This window comes from Rhinolophus ferrumequinum, chromosome 28 (assembly GCF_004115265.2).
Source record: "Rhinolophus ferrumequinum isolate MPI-CBG mRhiFer1 chromosome 28, mRhiFer1_v1.p, whole genome shotgun sequence".
In the NCBI taxonomy this organism is placed as follows: domain Eukaryota; kingdom Metazoa; phylum Chordata; class Mammalia; order Chiroptera; family Rhinolophidae; genus Rhinolophus; species Rhinolophus ferrumequinum.
Window position 1 is genome coordinate 16,080,123 of NC_046311.1, and position 19,047 is coordinate 16,099,169.

Genomic DNA, 19,047 nt, shown 5'->3' on the forward strand with positions numbered 1-19,047 from the left:
AAATAAATACATAAATTGCTCTTAAATAAGAATTTTCATTGCCCCGACCTTCCACAGCAGTCAACCACGCTCTCTTCACATTATATGGTGGCACTAATTTATCTTCTTGGACTTTCAGCTAATTGTATTATGATAAATTACCCCATCCTTATTGTGATACCAATAATGGTACTCAGTTGCTGTCAGATTCAGTCATTTAGTTCTGATGCTTTGAAGCCTTTATGGACATTCCTAATGAACAGTGCTGTCAAGTACTGCATGATGTTCCCAAGCTGACCCATCAGAATGGCAGCCCAGGAAGCCCACTGGGATCGCCCACGTGCTCCATGATATTGCCATCTTTAAGTTTCTTAATGAGCCTTTTGTTCTGAATAAGATAATTCTATACTTTTAAAAAGTGAAGTGGACATGGCTTTTCACCCTACTGGTGAGGTGGTAGAAGCAGCTGGCAGGGCCCCTGGGGCCTGGGGTTGGGCCAGTGCACACACAGATGCCAGGAGCCCTCCCCTGGGAGGCTGGCACGCCAGCTGCAGAGGTAGGCGCTGGTTTCCTGCCAGGTACGGCATCGAGCTCTGCAGGTTTCCATCCACAACAACTTGCATGGTTTGAGGAAGTGACTTCATAATTAGTCATTACATTAAAAATCTGATACCCTTTCAAGAAATGGACACAAGAATAATTAAATAGTTTTGCTTCAATCTGGATTATCCATATAATTTCTAATATTCCTGACAACATTTTTAATACATTAGAAAGTAAATGGGAATTATGGCCAAATTGTATTGACACAGAGCAACAAAACACCCGTTTAAAGGCATTAAGAGGAGTCTAAGCTGGAGCTACAGGTATTTTCAGATGGAGCCCTGACAGCAGCTTTGTGGACACCAGCATCACCACAGACGTGTGACCATGTGTTACCCTATTATGTCATGACGTCACCAGGCGAGGGGGATTTTTCAGCTCCATTGTATCTTACGAGACCACCATCATCTATGACAGCCATTGCAGACTGAACCGTCATTATGTGGTCGCGACTGTATAGGAGAAAACAGTGTATACGGCGTTCGGTACCACCCATGGTTTCAGGCATCCACTGGGGGTCTTAGAACGTGCTCTCTCCTCTCCCCCAGATAAGAGGCGACTGCTGTAACTCAATTGTCTAGTGCTTAATTAACTCTCCATGAATGATATTGCTTAGAGGTGAACAAATACATTAATGAGTTGTCGAAAGTATTGAGAGTCACTTAGTTAAAATTAGATTTTCCTAAAAGCTTCCTTCAGAAGGCTACGGAATGTGCTTTGCTATCCAAGAATCGGATGCAACTTGGATGTGGTCTCTGTGTGTGTCTCTTTTTTTCTTTAGAATAAATACATCAACGTGAACATATTTAATCCCATGGAGTTCAATCCCATGGTGATGTGGCCTACGCTTTATGTGGGTAAAATGAGTTAGGATAGAGAAGTGAGCTGAATCATGTAATCGTGCTGTCAATAATTACTGTCTGCATGTGTACACATGGAGATGGATGTGCAAAGACAAACAGAGACATCCCGGCTACAGCGGTTGTCATTCCCCGAAGGTTGGTATCATGTGATTACAAGTGGAGAAGCCATCAATATAATAAAATATTACGTATGAAACTTCTCTTTTAAGGAAACTACCTGCAAAGCTTACTTAGCTTCTTTATTTTTAAACTGGCTTGAAGTAATATTAAATGGGGAGAATGTTCTAATTAAGGCATAACTCTGTTCAGTGACTAGGATTCCGAATCTAGCGTCATTCGTTGCCTTGAATTAAAATAACAACAGACCTAATTACATAAATATTGTGGTTATTATGATCTGATTATTAAATAGCAATTTGCAAAGACCTGCCGCAAAAAAAATATATATATATAAATATATATATATATATATATATATATATATATATATATATATATATATATATATATATATATATTTCTTCTGGTTTTATAAATATGGAAAGGCAGCACTGTCACAAAAGCAGTGCAACCAGAATATAAGATGGTGTTAAGTCGTGTTGTGATTCACAAACACTTCTTTTGGTTGTGATTGCGTCTTGTGGGTGTGTGCTCATGGTCACATAAGTGTGTACACACACATAATCCTGTCGTTAGTGACCACATACACACCGCTGGTGTCCTCGTGGGCCCGGGAGCCTACCTTCTTTAGTAAAACCCTCCACTGGCCTCCTCTAGTTCCCACTCTTCCTGCTCCTGTCACCCGGTCAGCCCCTGCACGCAGCCCCCCACTTCCTTGAGCACGGCTCAGGCTGCGTGCGGTTGGCCCTGGGGCCCTGAGAAGGTGTGGCAGCGGAGCACAGCAGAGGGACTCCTCGCTCAGAAGTCCTCTCCAGTGTCCTTCCCACTCAGTGCCGTGTCCGTTCAGTGGAGGACATGGTGCCATGCGGTTTTCACTTAAGGACCTCGGGATTAGGGCGCTAGGGCAGCAGCAGAGCCCAGGGGCACGGAAAAGTCATCAGCTCTGGGGGGAGAGGTGCGTGCGGGCTGAGCGCCGGCTGCGGTGATACCTAGCGGCGCAGAGCTGGCCCTGGGCCCCCTAGGCCCCACCGCGCTCACTCGCGCCGTGTCTGTCTCCGTGCGGGCTCCCGAGGGTCCCCCGACCAAACCTTGCTCAGCGGCAGCCTGCTGACCCCCGCCCGCCTCTTTCGCTGGCCCTGCGTCTTCCTGGGAAATGTCCCCTGAAGTCAAGACTCAAGACCCACGTGTGGCTGGCAGTCTGTGCCCCTTCCTGGCCCTCAGGTTATGTTCTCTGTGTCGGGGGGTGGGGTCTAGGACATCTTAGCTCTGCAATGTCTGTTAGGAAAAAATACAAGGAGGGGCTTCACTAACTTTGATTTTATTGTTGTTAAGTCTTTAATAGTTTTAATTACATGATGAAATTGACCATTCTGTGGTTTTAGGGGAATTGTGACAAATACATTAATAGAAAAAGACAAAAAGAATTGAATTCTGAAAAAGTATGTTGAAAAGTTATTAGGAGGGTAAAACAGTTAAATTTTCCCCAAGCAAAATTAAAAAACAGAATAAAACAAACCACCACCACTGAAAAGGTAAATACGTGATGGAATCTGAACCAGTAACATCCATTTTTAATAGCACTTATAAGCTAAGGAGTTTGAATTTTAATCTGGATATTTAAGAAAAGAAATTGAAGGATAATAGATTAGATTGTACACAGTCTATCAATAAACAGCTTTTTAGTTTTCTACCAGTAATTGAACACGGAGCCAGGTCCCGTAAGGAAATCCATGCGATTTTATGAGTAGATCTCTTGAATTTCAGAATTCAGATGATTTCTTTCTGCAAGGAACAGGAAATATTTTAAGTCTGCCTCTGGAGGACACGGGTCTGTCACAAGTCATCTCTGTCCGGAGAGTAAATATATTAAGAATAGAATGAAAGTCTGGATAGGTAATAACACGGGAAAGATTTACAAAAGGTGTTATTTGTTTCAGTACAGATAGAATTATTGGCGGAGCACAATTAGATGAAAGGACTCGGTTAGCAAGAAGGTTGTGTCTGTTCAACTATATATTTGAACGTGAAAACATTTAAGCACCTTTTGGGGGGTATGACAATCACAAGAGAAGGGACAGTACATGAAGCTGGCGCAGGTAACACTAAGATCATAGGGACAGGCTTTACGTAAGGAGTTTATCTTTTAATACATCCGAGTCCAGAATCCATATTCTGGAAGTGCTACATCACTTGGGATGCTAGCATGAGTGTCTGAGGTGTCTCCAGCACTGAGGACTTATATCACGTGGACCTGCCAATTGCGGTCTTTAGATACCTTACTTCCTATTGAATGCCAAGTTCCAATTAAATGTGAACAAATACGAGCATTCAGGTGCATTTGAGGAACATTTAAAAAATATTTATTCTTTCCTATGAAATCATTTATCTTTTCTCCCTTTTGGAAGAATCTACCATCTTAATGACTTTAGTTTGATAAACAGACTTCACAGTTTTTTTTACTGACTTCCTCCTGAAATTCCACATCCATGACCTTACTAAAATTCCCAAGTCAGAGCCTCAGTTTATTAGGTTTTTAGTATCAGCTGTTCAGCATTCACACCCTCTCTGTCACTTAACGGGTAAGAGCTTCACCAACAGGTTTGGCCATTAACCCATAACCAGCCATCGCCTCTTGTGAGTGAAAAGGAAAAAAGGCCACTTACACAGTTGCTGACCTTTTCTCAGCTGTATTAAAAATATTTTAAATGGCTTCACATTGAACACTGTTTTTGGTGAACAATATGTGTTTTCTCATGCAAGAAATGAAAAGGTGAGCTAGCTTTAGTAAGAGTCACATTTCTTTGTCTTTACCTTCTTGTGGACTTGAAAAGTGCACTCTTTTCGTGTAAGTGTTTCCTCTTTCCAAATAGTTTTTTTGAAGAAGATTAATCTATGAAGTAGGTGACAGAAAAATAAAATATTAATGTAGCAGAATACTGAAAGAACACCCTTATTCCATGTGTTCGTGGCCTTCGTCATGAATGATGAGTGTGTTTGTGTGTGTGTGTCTGATCTCTATAACCTTTTCTGTTATATGGAGCTGAAATACTGCTAATAAGAAGTACATTTCCTGGAAATCTTTGAAAATGTCTCTCTTGTGTGTTTATTTCCAGTGATACCCTGGGTCAAAGGCTATCTACTTAGGTCTTTAATTTGAATTACGAAATTTTTTTCTTTTTGGAAATGTCTTTCAAAAATAAAATTTCAGTCGATCATTTCAAACAACTTTAAGTTATTGTTAGAGAGGAGAGCATATAGATGCCCCAATAACAACAGAAGTCCCCTTATTTTCTTATAGCACTTTTCACAGTAATTATGGAAAGAATAACAGTTACAGGGAACTTTATAGGTGTTTCAGATATAAACGAATATATATATGTATGTATGTGTGTATATGTGTGTGTGTGTGTGTATGTACACACATACATACACACACATACATACATACATATATTTCGTTGACAAGCTGTTTGTACTAAAATTCCCAGGGTGTTTGGCAACCTTCCATAACTGATTATTCTAACATTAAACATAGCCCACACTTACAGAAGTAGATCGGTGCCTAATGGCTTTGGATTCCAGGATGAGTCTGGCTTTCTGTATAACTAGGTGTAGTTAGTTTCAGGATGGCACCCTAACTTCAGTATAGACTATTATGCATCTCAGTGCTGTGTGTGTTAATGTCTGCCGTGCTCGGGTGACATGTTTGCTTTCCTTGGCTTTTGCTCTCAGCATCAGTCATTATAATCATCCCCTTCTCTGATCTCTACCCACATAATTGAATCTCAGTGAAATCCATCCAAGTGACAGCAGATGGGTGGATTTCAAAACACCAGTTTCCATTTAACTTCAAGATGAAAAACTGAATTATGCAATCCACTTCAGAAATTTCTTATTTAATGAAAACATTCTACAGAAAATATATATCTTGTCCTTTTATAATACTCTAAATTTTGTCGAAATCATTAACCTTCTTTGAAAAACAAACAAATGTATGTTTGGGGGCAGAGTTGAAATTGTAACCTTGAAATTGTAATCCCACGACACTCTTATCATCTATGCAGTGTTGGGACAGCGTCCAACAGGGAGAAGAAGCTGTGCTTTTCCTTTTGTGTGGTCCTCCTGGTGTGGCTAATACATTTGGTTATGGATTCGACGTATGAGAGACAGAGACAGAGAAGGGGGCGATGCCTCCATGTAACTGACACTTCAGGTGTCTGTCCCAGAGGCATTTGCACACTGAGGTTAGGACAGGTTATCTGACCTTAGCTGATTTCTAGATAATAATCCATGTCAACTAACTGAAATAAGGCTTGTGTGCCAGTGTGCAGAGATGGGAGAGGAGCAGTGATGTGAAAAGCAACTTCCTGCAAGCTGTTTCCATAGCTACCAAGACACAGACTATTTCTATAACAGCAGCAAACAGAAGTGCTTTCCTACAAGGGACAAAGGGAAAATAAATCGAGGCTATTTCCCTAGCAACAGGGAGATCTACAGATATGGGTAGGTTATACTTTTCCCCACCTAATAATTTAGGTATTAGTCAGTAATTTTATATGAGTAACAATATAGAAATCCCTGATCTAACACCTTAAAACATAAGACACAGAAACTGTTCACTGAAAGTGTCATAAGGTCCAGGGGTGACTGACACACGGAAGCTGAGGGATTACTGCAGCCCCCCCGCCACCACCACCTTTTTTGCTACAAAATTCAGAGAAAATTCCCTTAGTCTCTTTCTACCAAAGACCATGTCAAGGGGGATGGGAACAAGATGAAGAGAAGGGGTGTAAACAATTAGATTTAGAATACATGAAGGGAACCTGAATCAACTTGCATAATAAAGATCTGACAAAAAAAGAGAAAACTATAATTGATGGAGCAATGTGAGTTTGCTTATTGGGAGGAAATGCTAGGGGGAGAGCAGAGAGAACAGCAAGCAGAGGCTAAGACTGGGGAGCTGGAAGGCACGTTAGGGTTATTCACAAACTCAGTTTGCAGTGAAGTGTTGAAGACACTCATTCGTGCCCAGATTTATTGAGCATCTACTATGTATCAGACACTATGTTGAGTACTCGGAGCACAGCAGTGATTTTAACAGATAACAACAAGACAATAAATAAGGAAAGAGTGTGTGTGTGTGTGTGTGTGTGTGTGTGTGTGTGTGTGTGTGTGTGTGTTTGAGACAAGTGCCAGGAGCTCAGGCTTCCCCTGGTTGGGTCAGAAAGTCCCGTTTGTCATAGTGATCTCATGCTCCTGGAGTGGTTTTACTGTCGCTGAATTCATTTAATGCTACTTGGCCTGGAGGGATTTTGAGTACCTGTAATGCGTTTATCTCCAACGTCTGAAGGCCGTTCCCTGGCAGGGGGCTTGAGACCAGCAGGCACACATGCCACCTCCTGCCTCCGGTCTGAGGGCGCCGGGGGTCCAGGGCGAGCTTCTCATTATTGCTGAGCGCCTCATTAAAAATATGTGCAACCAGCCTGAGCTCAAGGAAGGTCTGGTTAGGTGCCCCCTTGCCCTCCTGCTTCCCCCATTAAACCTTGATTGTAAAACAGGGAAGGCAATACTCCGAGAATATTCTGCAAAGTTACGGCATGGGAGTTATTTGGAACACGGGTTGAGTCCTAGCAATTTGCAATGAGTGTCAGTGTCAGTAGTGACGACAGATGCTGTGGAAGGGACCTTGGTGGCTGCGTTATTAGCAGCAGGGACGCTGGGCACACAGCGGTTGGTGACATGCTCACGGTCCCACCAAGAGCTCAGGTCTCTTTCCTCATCTCCTGTTCAGAGTTTTAAACTCCCCAGAGCCTCCCAACAGGGCTGCAGTGCTTACTTAAAATTCAGTTTAGGGACCTAATTATTTCTGGAGGGTCGTCATTCCGAGTTTGCGCCATGGCCTGGTGGACCAGCCCTCTCCGTGGGTCACGTGCACAGGCCAGGACCGGCTAACGTGAGTCCGCCCTAACGGCACTTTCTGCTGTCAGTAGTCACCCCTCACTGGGTGGGAGGGTGCTTGGAAGAGTTCCTCCCCGAGGAATGTTCTGGAATAGTGGGCATGAAGGATATCCTGTGCTCTGAGGTATAAAAAGAAAATGTGAATGTTCTTTGCTACTGATATTTAACTTCCAGAACTTCCTAAATTTCATTAAGTAGAAAAACATGAGAAAAGGTTTTATCTGAAAAGAAGGTAGACTAGGGAAGTAGTGGACAGTGTTTCTAGAAGAAACTGAGACTGTTAACAAAGTCATCTTACGTAGAGAAAAAGGAAGTCATATGCAGGACCACCTTCTAGAATATAGGAAACCTGGAAATTGAAGGTGTGCATCTTTCAGAACTTTAATATTTAAAAACTAAGACAAAGCCAGTCAGGCCTTCCTGACACTTCTGTGAGGGTTCAGGCAGGGACAAGGGGCTGTGACGTGGTCTCTGAAAGGTCCTGCCTCTGGTCCCACGGGCATTCCTGGTGAAGGACAAGCCGCCAGCAAATCTTGGGGCTCCGGGGCAGCGTGGAACCTGGAGCACGGCCCCAGCACCCGCCCTGCGTCCTGTCACCTCTTTCCACGCGAGGTGGACCCGGCAGCAGGAGAGCACATCCTTGGCTTTACTTTTCAAAATGGACAGTAACACTTGTTTTACTAACTGCCAGGCACACATGATTCCTGATTAACTCAGGGCACCGTCACTACCTCCCCTCTCTCAATGTTTTCTACATGTGCAGTTTTTTAGTGTTTTGTGTTTTGTTTTTTTACTTCATATTCTTTATCTATGGCCAGGCATGCTTTTTCATAAATTCGTGAGTAGATATGAGTTTCATACATTTATTAGTGGTATATATTTAAGATACATTTGTGTGATTATGTATATGTATATATAATACATTGTCAAGTAGTTCTTTAAATCGGGACTTTTTGAAAATGATTAAATGGTATTTTTTAAGGACAGATATCCTAATGTCTTGAGTGCAAACTTGGTATTTCATGATACAATTGAAAATCGTATTCGAATGACCGTTTTCCCCAATTTCCATGTAGAACCATTGGCGTGCACATGTTTTCATGGCCTGTAAATGGTGAGGCTGGATTTGAACCCAGGCAGCCTGGCTCTGGGTCTGTGCACCATCAGGACACAACAGGAGAGAGAGTGCAAGGAGGGGCGGGAAGTAGGTGTGGCCACTCTTGGGACCCCTGGGTGTGGGGGGGCAGGGTGCCCTCCTGCTTCCTGACGTTGGAGATCATAAAGCTGCTTGGGAAGATGCCAGACTTCTGGAAACTTAGCTGTAGAGAAGCAGCTTTGAAAGGTGCCTTCTTCGCTATCAAATCTGCCGTGTGCGCAGCTTAGTGGGGTACCAAAGAAATGCCTAGTCCTAACCCCCAGAAGGCGTTCTACTCCTGAGGACTAGAGCCACAAAAGGAAGATAACTGCTAATGTGCTTTCCTTGTGTTATCTGGGAGGGAACAAATGGGATTGGTAAGCCATTTTTTGACATTTCAGAGATAAGCGTTCCTGATTGGTGTCTAGTGGTCAAGGGACAATCGATGGAACTATTTCTGTGGCGTTCGCTCTCTATTTAAGCTGCACAAAGTGCCATTGATATTCTCCTTACTGGGATCTGTCTTTGTTGCAGTACTTTTCTCTGCTGACTGTGGCTCTCTTAGCCCTATTTTCACCGTGACACCAACTTCTTCAACCAGGCTCTACTACAATGGCCTTTTCATTATTCAAATCTAATCTCTTCCTATCATTTCTCCCCAAAAATAAGACCTAATCAGAAAATAAGCCCTAGCGTGATTTTTCAGGATGACATCCCCTGAACATAAGCCCTAATGCGTCTTTTGGAGCAAAAATTAATGTAAGACCCATTCTTATTTTTGGGGAAACACGGTAGAGACAGAATGAAGAGCAAATTTTGGATAATGGAAGCTTAGATTTCATTTAAAATGGGAACAAGAATGATGTATTTCCAGTTCATGCAGAAACTGTTCCCTGAACACCAACAAGACACTCAATACCTGCCTTTATCACAGTCCAACAAGGCTATCTAAGCAGTGCACTATTTCTGTTACACTGAATGATCCTTTTTAAAAAGTGTTTATTGCGATATAATGGTCACATAATTTAGTTTGGTAAGGAACATGATGGTAATTATATGCGTATGTATAAATGATCACCACAATATTAACATCTGTCACCACACAGGTACAATTTTTTTTTCTTGTGATGAGGTAATTTATCATCTGCTCTCTTAGTAACTTTCAAAATTACGATACAGTAGTGTTAACTGTAGTCACCATGTTGTACATTACGTCTCCAGGACTGTGTCATCTGATAACTGGAAGTTTGTACCCATTTGACCCCTTCACCCATTTCCCCACCCCCCACCCTCTGCCTCTGGGAACCCCCACTCTGTCCTCTGCTTTATGAGTTCAGTGTTTTTTCAATTCCACATGTAAGTGATGTCATGCAGTATTTGTCTTTCTAGTCTGACTTATTCCACTTGTTTCAGCACTCTTTAAAACCATTTTTATGTCCGTTTGTGTAGGGTAGGTTATATGACAGGGAACAGTGCACACACACACACACGTCTTCAGACTCTCTCTGAGCCTGTCCTTGAGACATGAGCACGCATCTGAAAAGTGGTGGTGAGGAAGAGAGCCTCTGAGTCCCCAGAGCCGGGACTTGAGTGGGACCCCCTGGATGCTGAGGTCTCACACAGCTTCAAAGCTCTGAGGTGACGTGGCCCCAGCTGCTGCTTCCTGGCATTGAGTCCCCCGCGACTCAAGTGCCGTGCCAGCCTGGGATGCGCTGGACGCAGTTCCCTTGTGTTGGACGGGCACCCTCTGTCATCCCAACTAGAATCCCAGCTGACACACTGACCTCTGTGCGCGACCATCAGTGTGCCCTGCTTTTCCCCCTAGTTTGCTTAAGGCCTGTCTCTCCAACTAGAATAAGCTCCGCGAGGTTAGGGAGCGCCCACTGGCACAGTGGGCACCGCGCTGGGTCTCCGATGGTTTGCAGAGCCTGGCACCGCCCAGCAAGGAGAGGAGGGGGCATGGGTTCAGTAATAAAATGCAAGGCCTAGCCGGTTGAATTACCAACCTCAGAAGGTTCTTGAACTGCAAACTCAATGGAAAGGACACATATGGGACTTGTTGAGAATTACTGAGCTCATGCTCTAATACGTTTCAATGTCTGTCACATAAAGGAAACTATGAAAGAGATACAAATCTATAATCGCTTTACATCCTCCTTGCAATGGACCTGATGACAATCCTTTAAATTGATTAGCGGAGGGGCCTCTGAGGTGCTCCAGTCTCGAGACGAGACATTCTCTCGGTCTCACGGTCGGTTCCGCCCTCGTGTCCAGTGGTGACGGTAAAGTCTGCCTCTGTGCGCAGAGCACAGACATGGCTTCCATGCTGGGCCTCTGCCTCTGTGACCTGTGCCCGTCTGCCTTCTGCTGGAATCTGCACTAGGGTTGGGCGCCACCAGCGCCATAATTCTCTGTCGCTGTTTTTGCCTTGCTTTTCTTTTTGATTTGGGTTCTGTCATTTTGGAAGTGTCTTGAGTGAAAATAATGATTCTGTATGCTGATGGATCACGTGTTCTGTGCCAGGCATGAAGGGTTTTTCATTTAGTCATCTCCTTTCTGCTTTATACCCATGAGGAGGCGGGCACCACTATTCCACCACTTTACAGATGCAAGGTTGGATGTGTGGGTGCAGGTCGTGTGGGCACAGGCCACCACCATGCTCTGAATACACTCTGCTGCCTCTGGGCACACTTTCTGTGGTTTGGTTTTGTTTTTGTTTTTTACCGTTGAAGATTTACAAAGCATTTCCACATGATATCACACTACTAACTACTAATAATGACTAATAATATTGGTTATCATTTCTATTAAGTACTAACAGAAAGGGATGTGGGAGCATGGGAGCTGAGGTCATACACATGGAGGAAAAGCAGAGATTTACCAAAGAAAACGAAGCGTACTGAACATTGACTCATCGGCTGCCTGCCTGTCCTGTCGTTCTCTTTCAGGAATACCAAATTGATATATTTTTTGCTCAGACCTGGACCGATAGTCGCCTTCGATTCAACAGCACAATGAAAATACTCACTCTGAACAGTAACATGGTGGGGCTGATATGGGTTCCAGACACCATCTTCCGCAATTCTAAGACCGCGGAGGCTCACTGGGTCACCACCCCCAACCAGCTGCTCAGAATCTGGAATGACGGCAAGATCCTCTACACTCTGAGGTAAGATGCTGGTGGCGCGAATGCCTGGCGCTCGGATGCGAGGCCTTGCGTGAGGGGATGGGAGCCTGTTTTCAGCATTAGGTTCTACGCTTCTCATGTTCTCCCTGGGACGGCATGGTTTCTGGAAGGTCCGTCCTGATGCCATGTGTATAAAAACAGGGACACACACACGATCTACAAGGAACATAAACTCATTCCGGCATCAGATTCATGTCTGCTGGAAGTGGGCTGCGGAAAACTGTCTTTAATCTACTTGACCCACGGGTCCACTCAGGAAAATAAAGATGTCTTGGTGTACTCATTAACAAATGTAATTATAGCAAGTTAACAAAGTGGAGCCCACCAGGGAAAGAGCAGGAGGGTGTCCCCAATGCACCTCTGATGGCAATGGCAGCTACCACATAATGAGTGCTCCTGGGGCAGGCTGGTGCCCACAGAAACCTGGTGAGGTGCGAGAGACCGTGCCTCGAGGTGAGCTGACCTGCCCAGATCACCAAGGGGAGACTGGTGTCTCTAATAGTTAGAAACAATACAAAATAGCACAGCACAAAGCAACCAATGATATCACAGCACGGACGGTGCCACTGCCAAGGTGGACTTACATGAGGCGGCGTCCCCCACTGCCTGACCCCCGCCCCTGGCCTTGCACAGGGCCGCTGCTGGGTTCTGGCTGGCTGATCCTGAGAGTGACCTTGGCTCCCCTGCAGGCTCACCATCAATGCAGAGTGCCAGCTGCAGCTGCACAACTTCCCCATGGACGAGCACTCCTGCCCGCTGACCTTCTCCAGTTGTGAGTACCACTTGGGTGGGATGCTGTGTGAGCGGGGTCTGGTGTGCCGAGTTTCTGGTGAAGGTCACGTGATCCATGACAGCATCTCTGCACAACCTGGGCAGTAGGGAACACTTCTGGTACCGGCCACCGGGGCATTTTCACCGCAGATTTTATGACATAGGACCCATGTTACAAGATAGGTGGCATTGATAAAGCTGTGAGCAGCTTAACCATTCCTTATAATATTGAAGAAGTCAGAGATGGGCGAACACTTGACTTACCAAACACCCTTATGCAAATGAAATGTTTTCTATATTATTTGGAAGTATTCAAAATTTATTTGTGATAATTTTGGGTTTACTGTCATCTTCAAGCAAGGTAATTTGTCTTCTGAACATTTTATTTAAATATATTTATATTTGTCTCATTGCACTATTATAGGATGTAATTTTTCACAGTATGTTTTTCCCATAATTTACTTAAGTTTGCTATTATTGCTAACAAGTAATCATTTACAAATTTTTAAAAAAGATAATATGCATAGAAGGATACATATAAAAGGAAATATCAAATTTATTTGCTTTTTTATAAAATAAGTTTTCAAGTAAAGGTCAATATGGAAATACATCTGTAGAATTTATGATGGTTCATTTTAAATGAATTGATCACAAGTACTAAAGTATGACTCACAAGAACTCAATTAACTTTATTGGTTTTCTTTAAAATTGCATATGGTTCGTGACAAACAGATGTGATGAAATCTCAGGCAGAAGGTTTTGTGGCTTTCTTCACTGGACATTATAGTGAGAAGACAAAAATTAAATAAAGGATGAATATATTTTATGTTTCATTTTAGGTTCAGAAAAAAAGACAAGATAGAAAAGCAAAATTTCATGGAACTCCTAGACTGGATAAAAATATTCTTATGTATTAGATTAGTCTAATAAGTTGAATCCAAACTTAATACAGCTCCAAAAAAACCATTACATTTTCAAAGTCTAGAAAGTAGATGGCTGATGTCTATAAACATCTGGCAAACTTGTCTGTAGATTCATTTGCGCCTGCTGTTCTCTATTATTTATTTCTTTAAAAATTATGGAACAATTCAAAGCATCTAGTTTTTTATGAATTGGTTTGGTGCATGTGTATATAAGACTTCCTAGTGATTTTTTCACTTCACTGTTTGTTAGTCTTCGCCATGGGCTCAGTTTGGCACTATTGAGCCTTCCAGTGGTCCAATATGCTGGTAATTCATCTACTGGATTTATAAATTCTTTAGTTATTTCTCAGTAGTAGACATTCTGTTTTGTTGCTTTTTATTCTAATTTTCTGCGCAATTTTGACAGCCTCTTATTTTTTCACCAAATTTTCTCTTGTGTGTTCATTCATATTTCCTGAACATTCTAATATCTTTGTGGGAACAATTTGCAGAATTTGTTGTTTCATTTTACTCTGGTTCATGGTAATTTGTTTACTTTTCTATTCAGAAATTTGTAAATTTGAGCTCATGGTTCCTGGACATTTTTCTGTGGGATTTCTTTGAGGCTTACGTTTAAGGCAGATTCTTCTAAAGAGGGTTTGCTCTGCCTCTGCTGGTGTGTCTATCATTTTAAATCAAAGTTGAAGTCTGGGTTTCTGGGCCACACAGATGGTGTGGATTTTAGCCATATGTCTTTGTCAGTTTAGGCTGTGGTTTTAAATTCTTCGGAGGGACAATGTTCTTCCCACAGTCAAAGCTAAACAGGGAATATCCTTATAATGAGAGTTCCTCCTGAGGCCAGTGGCTGAGGTTTTCTCCCTTTCCTGTAGAAACAACTCAAGTGTCTGTTGATAGATGAAAGAATAAGTAAAATGTGCCCTATCCACACAGTGGACTATTATTCAGCCTTAAAAAGGAAGGACATTCTGACACGTGCTACAGCATGGTTGAATCTTGAGGACATTATGCTGACTGAAATAAGCTGGTCACAGAAGGACAGATACTGCAGGATTCCATTTAATTCAGGATCCCAGAGCAGTCGGAATATACTGTGTTTCCCTGAAAATAAGACTTAGCTAGACAATCAGCTCTAATGTGTCTTTGGAGCGAAAATTAATATGAATTGGTCTTATTATAATATAAGACCGGCTCTTATGTGATATATAATGTAATATAATATAATATAATACAATACAATATAATATAATATAATACAATACAATACAATATAGACCAGGTATAATATAATATAATACCGGGTCTTATATTAATTTTTGCTCCAGAAGACGCATTAGAGCTGATTGTCCAGCTAGCTCTTATTTTCAGGGAAACATGGTAGAGACAGAAAGTAAGATGGTGGTTGCCAGGGGCTGAGGACAGAGAACGGGGAGCTTAATGGGGTCAGAGTTTACTTATGCACGATGACCCAAGTTCTGGAGATGGATGGTGGTGATACTTCTACAACAGTGTGACTCAGTTAATATTACTGAAGTATATGCTTAAAACTGGTTAAGATGGTACATTTGACGTGATATGTATTTTACCACAATAAAAAAGGGGAAAAAGGTATAGTCACTGAAATGAAACCTTGACCAGAGGGGCTCATGAACAACAAAGAACAAACACACCTAAATACAGGTCCCGTTTTATTACCTAGTGCAAAGGACAGAAAGATGAAGGAAGACAAATCAGCAGAGCCTCGGGACTGGTGGGACATCACTAACCAATGTGTCCATAGATTTAAATATGAAATTAACATATCACTCAGCAATTCCTTTCCTATGCACGTATCCAAGAGAATTGAAAACATTTGTGTATAATAGCCCAAACATAGAAACAACCCGAATATTCATCAACTGATAAATAGATAAACAAAATGTGGTAGAGCCATGCAAGGGAGCATTATTTCAGCTTAAGTAAGTGGATAGAAGAAACAAGTCTCCCTTACAGAAGAGTTCCGAGTACTTTATGTAGATAGATGTTTTACCTTCAAGGGGGTGGGGCAAAACTCCCTACCCTTACATCCAGGGTGCGCATAGCGACTTCCTTCCAGAAAGTATAGTATGGAAACAGGGAGCTATTTTCTAGAGGTGAAACCTGAAAAACGTACCTCAGCCAGGTGATCAAGGTCACCATCAGCAGTGATCCGTCATGCGATAACATGTAACCTGTATATGCTGTAATGAGAATTGTACTTTACCTCTGTGGTCTTCCTCCTAAGAGCCCATAACCCCATCTAGTCATAAGAAAAACATCATACAAATCCCAACTGAAATACTTTCTATAAAAACCTGACCAGCACTCTTCAGAACTGTTAAGGTAGTCAGGAACAAGAACTGTCTGTGAAACTGTCATTACCAGTGTGATATCCTGGATGGCATCTTAGAATAGAAAAAGGGCACGATAGGAAACTGATGAAATCTGAAGAAAATGTATGGATATTAGTTGATAATGTATCAATGTTGGTTCGTTCATTGTGGCAAATGGGCCATATTTATGTAAGATAACTCCTCGTAGTATCTTTGCAATTTTTCTATACATTTAAATCTGTAATTTGGAAACCTTATTTTTAAGAAGATAGAAATATGAATAATCACATTAACCTCTTATTTTAGGTCCATTTCATGTACACAATTAATCCAAGTTGCTGATAAATAAATATATCTAGTGTTTAAGTGAAATAAATAATCACGTGACAAATGCCAGGATAGGGAGCCCATGCCTCTTCATTCACGTTAGGGAAGTGAACTTCTGAATTATGATGTGCAAGTTTCTAGAGACCTGACCCACATGATCCAGCTTAGAGACCTCAGTGACCGATCAGCTGTACCGTGGTTCTTACTTATATCAGGCTCATATGACACCTTGAGAATCTGAACAAAGCTACAGTTTCTGGTTTATACACTTAGACACTTTCACAGGGTGCTTTGCATCTCTCAGCTACATAATCTGCAGTCCAGAGTTTAAAAACCCGTCTAATCTATCTCACTACTTCTGTAGATGTGGAAACAGAAACATGCTGTTGTCCTAGGTACGGGGACATGGCACTAGAAATGGGTCTTCTGACTTGGGGAACGAATCATTGAATCAAGCCAGCGACTATTGGCTCTGTCTTCAGAATATGCCCTTGATCTTATTGCTGCTTACTACTTCCTCCTGTGGGCTGTCCCTGTTCCCACTCTTACCTTTTCAAGTCCACAATCTACTAAAATGTATTGACTTACTAAAATGCATTTCTGTCTGGCATTGGCTTACTAAAATGCATTTCTGTCTGGCATTGGCTTACTAAAATGCATTTCTGTCTGGCATTGGCTTAGTAAAATGCATTTCTTGTGAGTCACTCTTGTGCTTATAACCATTCAGAAGTGTGTTTTTTCTCCTGTGATTAGCGTCAAACTCAGTGCTTCAGCATAGCTTATAAGATCCTTCCTCCCTATCCAAGTCCATCTTTCCACTCTCCATCTTGAAAATGTACATCTTTCTGTTTCTTTTATGGATGTTTTCCTCTTTTTCACTCAAAACATAGCTCTACACAACACTAACCTGTATCTTTCATATTTTCATGTTATCACTCAAACTATATACTCAAGATGTCTTCAACGGTCTGTGTATAGAGCAATTCAAACACAGAAACCTATTATAGGTTTTACCCCTAGAATTTTAATTGCATGTTTCCTACTAAAAATAGTTTATTCTAGTTTTTAGTTGTATGATTTAATCATATTCCAGAAGCAAAATAGCACATATGAACAGCCTAAGATAGAGTCAACATGATTAGAATGCAGGACTCTAAAGATGGTTATAATCATCCTATAAATGCTAGGACTTACCGTATTTTGCTGTGTATAATGCGCTCCTGTGCATAATGTGCACCCATGTTTTTGGCTTTCATGTTTCAAACTTTCAGGGAAAAAAATCATTTTAACTTTTTAATTCAAATTTTTATTTGTTTACACTTAGATACTTACTTTTTGTATTATAAAGGGATTTTAGCATTTTTTAACATATTATGATACACGAAATTTTATGTAACAAATAATTATGAAACACAAGAACAGATACAAGGTACAAGAAATTTTATGTATCGGTAACAAATTTACAATATTTACACATGATAGAAGGCCAAGGAATTAACGAAGTGGGACGTCATAGAAATGGTGGCGTGAGGTGAGCCTCTTGAAATCTGCTGGAATTTATAACAAATTGAACAACTGTAATTCCACAAAGTACTCCCTGTGCAGCAGACAGACAAGGTTAAGAGGCACATTACTGAAATCATCTAAAGGAGGGCAAATTGGATGAGTGGGGGAGGACTGTAAGGGAAAATGCAGAGACGCAGGCCAGGTGGGCTCAGGAGCAGACCGGAGTTCAGAGCTCCCTACATTATGGAGCTACCACAGCCATGGGAGAGGGAAGAACTCGGACTGCTAGGGCTCCACTTATGGCCCACCTGAGTGATCAGCATATAACACGGCTGAACGCAACGCTCACGGCAGAGACCTCGGAGCAGACTGAGGGAAGAAGGATGAAAACAGTGGTTTAAGCCCTCACTGCTGAGCATAGGATGGAAGGAAGGCTTAGGCACAGAGCCTAGTCGACCCCTCCCACCCTCCCAGAGCTAGAAGCACAATAATAGCAGTGTCAGAGCAAAAGAAGAGAACATTTGCAGTTCTGAGAATGGTGGCCTACAGCCAGAGACTTGCAGCCCAAATAGTTCCAGTGAAGGGAAAGGACCCTTGGGTGCAGGACTGCCTGTGGTGGTCATCGCCACCATTGCTCTGGGCCACCTCACACAACACACCCTGCCACTGTCCCTACCTATCTGGGCAGATCTCTGCAGGAGTAAACAGAGCTGCTGAAACACACTGGTTCTGAATCTGGTGCTGGAAGAGCTTTGGAACTTTAGAAGCTCTCCACATCCCCCCAGGGAGGCGATGCCCTGTGACCCAGGTGACCTGTTCACAGAGGAAAAGCCCAACTTCCAGGGAATCCCCACATTGTGTGAGAAGCTGGAATAGTGCAGAGAAAATACAAGACTACAGCATGAGAGAGAATTAAAGGCTGCAGCTGGAAAGAAAATAAAGCATTCTACCAACCCCTACTGGAAGGCAAAGGGAAAACCATTCCGACCAACCTGTTGCAGAACCCACTACTGTAGATGCCTAGGAAGAGAAATAATAATTCACTAATGACCATGAATAACCAAAGTAACAAGCAGCTCAGAAAGAAAATGAAGTCTCCAGAAAATGAACTTAAACATGGAAATATGTGACTTAAATGACAGAGAATTCAAGATTGCAGTTCTAAAAAACTCAACGAGATGCAAGAAAATGCAGCCAGTTTAATGAACTCAGAAACACAATCAAGGTACAAAATAAACATTTTACCAAAGAGATTGAAATTTTAAAAGAGAGCCAAATAGAATTTCTGGATATTAAGAACTCAATAAAGAAATGAAGAATGAAATAG

General features: G+C 42.1%; 1 protein-coding gene across 1 annotated transcript in view; it reads left to right on the forward strand.

Moving 5' to 3' along the window:
• The window catches only part of GABRG3 (gamma-aminobutyric acid type A receptor subunit gamma3), a 289,763-nt gene that overhangs the window by 164,656 nt on the left and 106,060 nt on the right, over positions 1 to 19,047 (forward strand). The window contains exons 4-5 of the mRNA XM_033100212.1: positions 11,607 to 11,827; positions 12,535 to 12,617. Coding sequence (XP_032956103.1) covers positions 11,607 to 11,827; positions 12,535 to 12,617 — 304 coding nt within the window. The remainder of the gene's footprint in view (positions 1 to 11,606; positions 11,828 to 12,534; positions 12,618 to 19,047) is intronic.